The sequence below is a fragment of the Marmota monax genome, unplaced genomic scaffold (assembly GCF_021218885.2).
Source record: "Marmota monax isolate L192 unplaced genomic scaffold, Marmota_monax_Labrador192_F-V1.1 WCK01_AAM20220418_F8-fsc00099, whole genome shotgun sequence".
NCBI lineage: Eukaryota > Metazoa > Chordata > Mammalia > Rodentia > Sciuridae > Marmota > Marmota monax.
Genome location: NW_026692126.1, coordinates 1,030,059 through 1,041,440, shown reverse-complemented (window position 1 = coordinate 1,041,440; position 11,382 = coordinate 1,030,059). Strand labels below are relative to the sequence as shown.

General features: G+C 39.7%; 1 protein-coding gene across 1 annotated transcript; it reads left to right on the top strand.

The window, feature by feature from the left end:
- The first annotated feature begins 722 nt into the window (after positions 1-722).
- On the top strand, positions 723-6,586 carry Snrpe (small nuclear ribonucleoprotein polypeptide E). Its single transcript, XM_046463421.2, has 5 exons — positions 723-872; positions 1,357-1,383; positions 2,683-2,745; positions 3,614-3,692; positions 6,333-6,586. The coding sequence occupies exons 1-5, from the start codon at positions 819-821 to the stop codon at positions 6,386-6,388; spliced, it is 279 nt and encodes a 92-aa protein (XP_046319377.1). The 5' UTR covers positions 723-818; the 3' UTR covers positions 6,389-6,586.
- Positions 6,587-11,382: the final 4,796 nt, after the last annotated feature.

The window sequence follows — 11,382 nt, the reverse complement described above, 5'->3', positions numbered from 1 at the left end:
AAGAAAAGAAAAACTAGTCCTGGTAGCTTCAGCCTTGATTTAAGTCCTGAGCCCCCACATGTAAGAAAGCACACTACCCTGCTAAAGAGACAACAGAGAAAGGGCCTCAGCTAAGGCCAGTCTTCCAAAGACATGTGCCTGAGGTAGGTTTTCAGGAGCAGAAGAATCGCCCTAAGAACCTGTTGGAATTGAGCCCAGCAAGCGGATTTCAGCGCCTTTACGCTCCATCGCCACCCTTAGTCGCGACCCTAACAACAACTCCTCACAGAAGCGAAGAGACCCATCGGTTATCCGGAGCAAACCACCCGGACCGCTGGTGGCCCAGCCGCCTGGGGTTTGTTTTGGCTTCTTGCCGCCCTGCCCTTTCTCCAACAATAGTGCCGTCAAGCCTGCATTCTATTGAAACAGGCTCAGAAATAGCGGTAAATTAGCACATTTTACTGAGATGGAAAATTGCACGATTTCGCCTCTTAAAACACATTCAGAACAGAGAGAACCGAAAGCGCAGGCGCCGGGCCGGGCTTTCCTCCTCCCCGCGGCCGCCAAACCACAGAAGCCCCGTCGGTGCCTCCTCCAGCTTCCCTCCAGGTGGCGCTGTAGGATCGACCCAGGTTCCAAGGCAACTCGCCTAGGTTTGACCTCCTCCGGATGCTACGAAGCACAGAGAAGAGCGACTTCAGAGCTAGAGAGACATTTTCCAGGAGCCGCCCAGGTACGTCACCAGAAGATCCTCGTTCACTTCCACTTCCGGTTCTCAATTCCGGAAGTTGCTCTCTGAGGTAACGTGCTGGTTGGTGTGGTCTTTGTGAGATTCCACCATGGCGTACCGTGGCCAGGGCCAGAAGGTCCAGAAGGTGATGGTGCAGCCCATCGTATCCTATGCAGTAGGTCAGGATTAGGAGTTTGGGGCCGGAAAACGGGCGCGAAGGCGCAGGCGGGAAGCAGGCCTAAGGGAGCGGAGTGCGGGCGCACATCCCATGAGCCCTCGGGGCGACGGAGCCGGGAGAAAGCGCGGGTAGTTGAAGAACCGGTGGGGGGGTGGGCTCGGGCCGCCTCTGCGGGAGAAGTGCAGGAATGGCGGGGAGAGAGGAGGGGAGACAACGTTAGGTGGATACGGAGTGAAAGCGGGAGTTCATGGTCTAGGGTAGGAGGAAGGTGTCAGCAGCCAGAGATTCTGGGAGGATGATTCCGCCCACCGCCACCCCCCCAGCGAAGGCCCAGTTTGGCCCTTCTTGCAGTAGGCACCAGAGCTCGCCTTCAGAAACCAAAGTTGGGATGAGGGTTGGGTCGATCCTCAGTTTCAGGGAGCAGAGCCTGTGCTGTTGATGGATTTCGTCCTTAACTGCTGTGGTGCAGAACCTCATCTTCAGATACTTGCAAAACGTAAGTCGTTAATTGTCTTGTAACTACTGTTTTAATAAAAGTTGATTTCATTTTGCTATTTGCGTCAACTTTCCTGATCGTTGGGTTCTGGAGTTTAAAAAACACATGAGATGTAAAAGTCATTGAGGGGAAAGTTTAGAGAAAAAGCGCTAATGTAATAAGGTGGTGGGTATGTGTTGCAGCACCTAGCGTGCAAAGAATGGTGTCATTACTTTGCAGGATCAAAATTACTAAACTTTATGTATTTGCAGACGTGACCTTAGTAGTTGGACATTGGTACTTTTGTTGGTAGTGATTATAGGCTAAAACACTGGAAACTTTCTCACTTCCTTCTTCAGGATGAAACAGTGAAAGCCACACTGGTTCACCTTTAACCAGGTCATAAGGTGCTATGTTTAGTATATATGAAAAAACTTAAGACACTTTTTTTAAAAAGGAAAGGGAATGGAGCAGATGCAGAGCAGTTAATGGCAGCTGCTTGTGGGGGGAGGAATTTTTTTTTTTTTTTTTTTTTTTTTAAAGATAGAGTGAGAGAGGGAGGGAGAGAGAGAGAGAATTTTTTAATATTTATTTTTCAGTTTTTGGCGGACACAACATCTTTGTATATGGTGCTGAGGATCGAACCCGGGCCGCACGCATGCCAGGCGAGCGCACTACCGCTTGAGCCACATCCCCAGCCCCAATATTTATTTTTAGTTTTTGGTGGACACAACATCTTTGTTTGTATGTGGTGCTGAGGATCGAACCTGGGCCGCATGCATGCCAGGCGAGCGCGCTACCGCTTGGGGGGAGGAATTTTAAGCAACCTAAAGACTTAGAATGAGACAACACAATTGAAGAACAGATTAAGCCATTACAATTTTTAATCTCCAGAAGTGAGAGTTCCTCCCCTGGTTGTTATGTGTGTACTATGGAAAACTGAGAAACTAGAAAAACTCCTATTTTTTACCTGGGTTTTGCTAAAGCAGATAAGAAAAGAAACCTTGATCAATAAAAATTACTGTTTTGTGCTATACTGTCTCCAAATTTCACTCTTTTGAGACAATGCAGTTAGAAATATTATTAAGCCCCAGGATAAAGGAAATTACTAGCTTGAACAGTCCCCATGTAGAAATTATTAAATGAAAGTGTTTTTTAGCAAGTAAACCAGTCTTGGTTACCAAATCCTAGGTATGGACTAATTAAAATTCTTGGCTTGCATTCATTAAAAAATGTTTAGGAGTCATTTCTTTATTGTTTGATCAAAGTATTTAGTTTGTTTACTGTTTAAAAACATTCTTGTGTTTATGATTATTTCAGAGATCCCGGATTCAGGTGTGGCTCTATGAGCAAGTGAATATGCGGATAGAAGGCTGTATTATTGTGAGTACCATTGGGGTTCTTCTCAGAGCAGTTTATTGATAGAAAAAGATTTATAGAAAATGACCACCAGAGCAGTATACAAAAAGTCAAAGACCCAAACCAAGGAAAGTTTTTCAAGGCACATTATTTATATTTTTCTCCTTGTTCTCGTTTATAAGAGTTGGATAGTTAAAGAGAGAGAAATTTTAACTTTAAAAAATAATTTAAACAACGATATTAGTATTAAAGGAAGAGACAAAAGAAACGATTTGGGGACGTGGTTAATGGAATACTTTGATTTCAGGTTAGGCAATATATGAATAGAAATGGTGGTGTTAGTTAAATAAGACTTCAGGTTAGCAATGTTTTTGTTTGTTTTGTTTTTCTGGTGGTGCTGGGAATCAAACCCAGGACCTTGTGTATGCTCAGCACTTGCTCTACCACTGAGCTACATCCCCAGTCCCAGTAATGTTTTAAAGAAAAATAAAATTGGCTGGAAATACTGTGTTTCATTATCAGAGATTCAATCAGTAATTTCCCCTTCCTTTACCATTTGAAAAACAAGCATGCTAGTTTGCAGTAATAGTTTCTGATTGAGAAAGTAATGAAAATAAAAGGTAATTCATATACATAACTAACATACTCTATGCTGGCATGTCATAAAAGATAAGGATAATGACGTATCTAGTGAAATTCTTAATCCAAAAGATTGAAGGAGCAATTTGGGCCACAGTTAGATTTTGTTATTTAATAAGAGGCTTCAGATGTTTGAGCTAAAAGATCAGTGGAGGGAGTTAATTGGCATTTTTGTTTCTGGGTAGATAATGTTCTTTTTGAATGGTTTGAATAATTTACTTAAAAATGACTGTCAGTTGACTTATTTTCCCAGGGTTTTGATGAATACATGAACCTTGTATTAGATGATGCAGAAGAGATTCATTCTAAAACAAAGTCAAGAAAACAGCTGGGTAAGAATATAGTTCATACAGAAATGTTTATTTCACTCACAAAATTGAGTGACCTGCAGCTCAATTTATTTTTAAATTTGGTTTGCATTTGAGAAGTTATCTTTGGAAAGAAGCACGCTTTTGGAATCATTTTCCAATTGCTTCTTATCCTGTTTTATTTCTGCTTCTCTTTGTCCACCCACACGGCTTTGGCAGAGGTCACCAAAGACAAATGTTATTAAGTCTAATGATTATTGTTAGTGTTCATGTTATTTAACTCTGTACAAAACTTGGCACTGTTGGCCATTTCCTCCCTAACACACTTTGTTCCCTTGGCTCTGGGATACCATACTCAGGTGTTCATTTTTCATCTCTGTTATTCCTTTTCAGACTTTTGTATATTCACTCTGCAACTATCTCCTTCCCCTCCAGGTTGTTCTCCAGTTTTCAGTCCTCTTTTAAAAATACTTGTCTGAGCCAGGCATGGTCATGCATTCCTGTAATCTCAGTGACTCAGAGGCTTGAGGCAGCAGGATCACAAGTTCAAGGCTAGCCTCAGCAACTTAGCAAGGCTCTGTCTCACAAAATAAAAAGGGCTAGGAATGTGGCTCTGTGGTTAAGTGCCCCTGGGTTCAATCCCTAGTACCAAAAACAAAAGCCTACCAACATTTCTTCATTGACTTTTTTTTGTGTGTGTGTGTGGTGCTGGGATCAAACCCAGGGCCTTGTGCATGTGAGACAAGCACTTTACCAACTGAGCTATATCCCCAGCCCTTTTTCTTTGACTTTTTGTGGCTGTTAGGATAAAACAAATATTTTTCACAGATGCTGTGTGGTCCTTTGTGATTTGGCCTTATCTCCTCCTACTTATAATACACTGTGCTGTTTTTTTTTTTTTTCTTTTTTTTTTCCCTTTTGTCCCACTCTTAAGAAAAATTTTCTCACTGGCTTCATACCTGCTATGCAAGTGCTCTACCACTAAACTACATCCCAACCCCTATCCCCCCCATAAACAATTGTATGTGCTCCTTTTGTCCCCCTGCCCCCCCCGCCAAATACTGGGGATGAAACTCAGAGATGTTCTACCACTGAACTACAACTCTAGCCCTTTTAGTTTTTTATTTTGAGATAGGGTCTCATGGTCTCACTAAGTTGTCAAGGCTGACTTTGAATTAGTAATCCTTTTACCTCCAGAGTCACTGATATTATAGGAGAGCACTATCACACCCAGCTTCCTGTGACTTTAGAACTTAGATCAAATAATGATTTCTGTAAGAAGCCCAGGGTTTGATTGTGTTTTGCTTGGGATGGGGAAGATGGGGTATGATGTGCCTTCTGAGTTTGTTGTAAAACATTAGTGGGATTGTTTTACTATTGCCTTTGCCATTAGACCATGTACTCCATAAGTGCATATGTCTGTCTGTTTTGTTCCCTAATAAGCCCTAGTAAGTAACTCAATGAGTGGCACATAGCAAAGCAAAAATATTTGAATAATTTCTTACCCAGGAGACTTTAGGATTCATGGTTTCATCAAGAGACACCTAATCATTTCTTTTTTTTTCTTTCCTTTATTTTTATATGGTGCTGAGTATTAAACCCAGTGCCTCAAGCATGCTAGGCGAGAGCTCTACCTCTGAGCCACAATCCCAACCCATACACTGAATCATTTCTGTTAACCTCCTGTTAACTTGATCTTTATTGAGGTATTTTATTTGTTCAGTGCTCATTGTGCAACTCACTAGTATAAAAATCACGAATTCTGTTTTTCCCAGACCTGGAGAATTCTCTTGAAACCGTAGTAGGTATGTGGAAAGTAGAATCTTAGAAGTGATAGGATATTGTGCTGTGCTTCTTTCTGCTTAAGCTATTTTTATAAAAGACAAAATAAAATTGTCTTGCCAGAAAGCAAACCAGTGTTATTTGGGTCAAATTACTTATAAGTTATTTGCCAACTGTTGAATTCCCATGATAGTATCCACTCTACATAATAGATTAATCACCTGTAGAATCCTGGGAAATGAAAATAATAATAATAATGAAAATAATAGTCACTATTGGAGTTGATCAGCTTTTCTCAGACTGTTTTACCAGTGAGCACCAGTGCTCCTAAAGATGCTAGTGGATATTTCTCAGGAAAAAAAAAGTGCTCTCATCTCAAATAAATTTAAGAAATGTGGGTAAGACCTAAATAAGTTTGTTTATTGCAAGATGAAGTCATTAGTATACTAAGTTCTTTTTAAAAGCTCTTTTTTAGGTGGGGGTGTGCACCCAGGCAAGCGTTGTGCTATACTACATCCCCAGTTCTAAGAATGAGATTATAATATGCTGCATTTTTCAAACTTGGCTTATAATTCATTTCCAAACTTACACAAACTCAGTACTGGGAAATGTTTGCTTAGGCATGTTCAATTGACTTAGTCTATAGAAACAGTACTTTTTGAAAACAAACACCAACCTTCATTAGATAATAGTTGAAAAGGTATGTATGCCCTAATGGAGCTGGAAAGCCTTTCAATATGTGAAGACTTGAAAGTGTTCACATATCTTTATAAGGGAGAGTATTTTCTAAATATTGTTTAAAAACTAGATACAAAATTCTGAGGCTAAAGATAATTACTTATGTCTTAGTATAACTATTAATAGCTCTTTCTGTCATTGCAGGTCGGATCATGCTAAAAGGAGATAATATTACTCTGCTGCAAAGTGTCTCCAACTAGAAATGATCAATGAAGTGAGAAATTACAGAGAAAGCAACAATTTTTTTTTTTTTTTTTTTAATTTAGCTGCCCTTTGCCTGGAATATAGTTCTAAAGCATTAGTTCACATTGTTTTGATGACCTATGTTATTACCAGATGAAAATAAATGCTGTGGGACTCTTTTTATTAAAAAAAAATTTACATTTGTTTCTTCTTAATTCAGTGTTTGTAAAGACCTTTTACACAGTGCCATTATTAGCTGTTGGTATTTATTTTAAAGTTTCTAAATGGTTAGGAGTTGCTCTGGGCATTTGCTTTTTTCAGAGCATGAACCTATTTATTCTTAGTATTCTATCTGACAGGCAGTGTTCCAATATTGGGTGGCAGAGAAAGTGAAGGTTTACAAAAATAAACCGGTATTGCACTAACCTATGTCTAAATCAATTCTGTAGAGTGTTTGCCTAACTTGCAAGATTTAGGGCCTCACTAAATTGCTGAGGCTGGCCTCCAATTTGTGATCTTCCTGCCTTAGCTTCCCTAGTCACCAGGATTATAGATGTTTGCCACCATGCCCACCTAATAATAAAATGTCCTTAAAGTACATTAAAAATAAACCCTGTGGGCTGCAGTTGTGGCTCAGTGGTAGAGCAGTTACTAGTATGCATGAGGCACTGAGTTCGATCCCCAGCACCATATTAAAAAAAAAACTAAATGAAAAAAACTGGGGGGGTTATTTTTAAAAAATAAAAATAAACCATGTTAAGCTGAGGTTGGTGGTGCATACCTGTAACCCCAGCAGTCCCAGAGGCTGATGCAAGTGGGTTGCAAGTTTGATGCATGACAATTTGGTGAGACCCTGACTCAAAAATTAAATAGTATATTGAAGAAACACCTTTCTAGTATCACTAAGGGTATTGGTTTCTCTCCCAGTGGTTATGTATTATCTAATTCTTACCTGGACAGATTCTCTCTGTAGCTAAGGGTGATAGAATTCTGTTAAATAGTTGCTGAACATCTGCTATTATCTAGGCAAAACTTGAGTGAATACAGTGAAACAGACAAACGGGTAGTTTAATACCATGTCCTAAGTACTATTTAAATAGGATCTTTTCGGGTTTTTGTTTTGTTTAAAAGCAAGATCTGCCTGCTTCAAACTCCCACGTCTGGGATTACAGGTATATTCTACCATCCTAAACTTTTAAATTGGATCTTATTTGAAAAAGGCCTATATTATTTTCCAGTGCTGGATATGGAACCCAGGGTTTCACACATGGTAGGCAAGCACTCTTATCACTGAGGTACAGTTCCAACCCCAAGGCCTATCTTAAATTCTGCTAAAGGTGGTAAAAGAGAACCAACCAGCTTCTGCTTTTCTATATGCCTGTAAGCTAGATAGAGACTTCTCATTAAACTGAATGAAAATCTTTTGAGGTAGAGATTTGCAGATGAATAGATAGAAGTCATTCTAGATGCAGTCCTCTCTGACCATACTTTTTGGTTATATTTTGAGTAAAGGGCTGCTTTAGCTCTTAACATTTTGAATTTTAAGTCTGTTAGTATCTAGGGTTTAATTTTAAGCATGCAAAGAAACTATTGGGCAGTAGAGGGAGTTGTAGTCCTAAAACTGCTTCAGCCCTGCTGGTGAAAAGATGGAAGCTTTTTCAAGAGTAAGACCTCCCTGTAGCTTTCTTGGCACCAGAATAGCTGGGAAGGAGGATGAAAGCTGGAACAGTATAATCCCTAAGAAAACCTGCTGGCTGCTTTTTCCATTTCCCTGGGCGGCCTTTCTGACCTGGCTGCCCTGTGTAAGCAGAGCCGTGCCTGCTGTGGCTTAGTCTGAATGGATCAAGACATGGAAGCTTCTATTTTTGACAGCAAAAATGATGATAGTGAGAAATAAGGTACAGGGAACTCTTACAATTGAGCTCTGTATTTAGAAATCTGCTTGCTTTCCTGCTCTACTGGAGCCTGTGGTGTTTGCTTTTTAAGTTGTACTTTTCCATAATCTGTAGATTCTTTCTTCCAACCAGAATTTGTATTGCAGGGGGTGTTGCTCTCTGCTTCATTAAGATTACTAAAATATGCTACTGGGAAACTGTTCTTGTCAGCAGCCCTTAGTATGTGAGCAATTATTTTTCTGGAATGGCTGTAGGTTTCTGAGGGGGTCTCTAACCACCCACTAACTCTCTTGTAATGTTCTTGAAAAGGGAGTGGGAGGAGTGAGAATCAGGCTGTAAAAGAAAAGTAAGTGCTGATGTGGGCCTGATGTTGTGTTAGCAGGTAGAGAAAAGGAAAAGCTTGAAAATCCTAGGACTTTGTATGGATGTCAGCTCTTGCCATGGCACACTTGTCAGCAGTTTCGGGATTAGGAAAAGGAATTATCTGATTTAGATGAAGGTATTATGGGCCATGAAGTGTCTCACATTACCTTGAAGACACAGGAGTTTTTCCTTTACTAATTTTTCCTTCTAAAACCATAACCACCTACTTGTAGGATTTTATGAGGAGATGCTTGGTAAAACCTTTAAGTCTATTAGTATCTAGGGTTTAATTTTAACTGAAAAGCTATAACCAATGGCACTTTTTAAAATTAAAATTTATAATATTCACTATGTTTATTATCAAAATGCAAACAGTATAAAAGGAAATAAAGTAGAAAACAGAAGTCCCTCCTTTTTCCACTTGTACTCCCCATAGATGCTTATCCTTGTGTATGTATTGCTAAGGATTGAACATAGGTCCTCGCACATGCTAGACAAGCACTCTACATGTATATAGCTTTTGTTGTTGTTGTTGTTATCTTTTATTTTGGTATTTTAGCTCTTTTTTTAGTTGTTTTTTTTTTTTTTTAATATTTTTTAGTTGTAGTTAGTACAGTATCTTTATTTATTTATTTTTAGGTGGTGCTGAGGATCGAACCCAGTACCTCACACATGCAAGGCAAGTGCTTTACCCCTGAGCTACAGCCCTAGCCCATAAAAACAGTTTTAATTGTAAAATATGCATTATATAATATTTACCGTCTTAATAATTTTTAAGCATTTGGTTAGTTCTTTTTCATCTTGCAGAGACTAAACTGCATACCTATTAAACAACAACTCTCCATCCACCCTTTCTCCTAGCCTCTGGCAACTACCATTCTACTTTTTCTTTATGATTCTAACTACTTAAAGTACCTTTGTGGGGGGCGGGTATTGGGGATTGAACACTACCACTGAGGTTCATTGCCAATCGTTTTCATTATTTTGAAACAGGTTCTCAATAAGTTGCCCAGGTTGGTCTTGAATTCCCAATTTTGCCTCAGCCTCCCCACTTGCTAGGATTACAGGGGTATACCACTATATCTAGCCTCTTAAGTACCTCTTATGAATGGATTCATACAGTATTGGGGGTGACCTGATTATTTCATTTAGGAATGTTTGCAAGATCATTCATGTTGTAGAATGGTACAGAATTAACTTTCTTATTTGAAGGTTGCACTGTATCATATGTGTATGCTGCATTTTGTTTATCTGTTTACTCTGGGTTGTCTACCTTTGGACTGTTGTGAATAGTGCTGTCAACGTGAGTATGCAAATGTCTCCTAGATCCTTCTTTTGTGTATGCTGAGAAGTGGCATTGCTGGGTCATCTATTTTTTAATTTTTGTGGAATCACCAATTTTTTATAGCAGCTACATCATTTACTTCTACCAGCAGTGAATAAAGGTTCTACTTTCTCCATATTCTTTTTTTTTTAGAGAGAGAGAGAATTTTAGTATTTATTTTTCAGTTTTCAGCAGACACAACATCTTTGTTTGTATGTGGTGCTGAGGATCGAACCCGGGCTGCATGCATGCCAGGCAAGCGCGCTACCTCTTGAGCCACATCCCCAGCCCCCTTTCTCCATATTCTTGCCAACATTTCTCAGATCCCCCTTTCCAGTCCTGGGGATTAAACCTGGCAGAACTGTATCACAGAGCTACATTCCCAGCCTTTTAATTTTTTGAGACAGACTCTCTAAATTGCCCAGACTGGACTCTAACCACCACTTGTCCTGCTTCAGCCTTGCAAGTAGCTAGAATTATAAGCATGTACCACTACACCCAGGTTTTTTTTTTAATCTTTGGAGAAACAAGCTATTTTTGTTGTTGAGTTGTAGATCTTTATATATTCTGGATATTAACCTTTTATCAGATGATTTGCAAATGCTTTTTACATTTTATAGGTTTCCTGTGTGTGTGTGTGTGTGTGTGTGTGTGTTTTTCTGGGGATTGAACCTAGGACTTGGCATGTGCTAGGCATGTACTCTTCCACTGAGTTATATCTCTAGCCTTATAGGTTGCCTTTGTACTCTTTTGATTGTTTTGATGCACAGGTTTTGTTTTGTTTGTGGTGCTGGGGTTTGAACCCAGGACCTCATGCATGCTAGGCAAACACTACCACTGAGCCATATCCCTTGCAATGCAGTTTTATTTATTTATTTTGCAGTTCTGGGGATTGAACGCAAGGTCTTCCTTATGCTAGGCAAACTCTCTATCACTGAGCTACCCTCCCCCCCAGCCAACACCTGAAGAGTTTTAAATTTGGGAGGGGGATGTAGCGTGGGGTATTAGGAATTGAACTCAGGGGCACTCAATCACTGAGCCACATCTCCAGCCTTATTTGTATTTTATTTAGAGACAGGATCTCACTGAGTTGCTTAGCATCTTGCTTTTGCTGAGGCTAGCTTGAACTTGGAATCCTCGTGTCTCAGTCTCCCAAGCTTCTGGAATTACAGGAATGGCACCACCGCCCCTGACCTTGCAGTTTTAAATTTTGATATTCATTTTTATTTACTTTTGTTGCCTATGCTTTTGGTAACATGGTTGCTTTACCCTTTTTGTTTGCTTATTTTATTGCATGTTGACTATTTATAGTTGTATGTATTTATGGAGTACAAAGTGATATTATCACTTATAAATACAATGTGGGATAATTTAAATCAAGCCAATTAAAATCTATCATCTCAAATACTTCTTTCTTTTGGTACTGGGG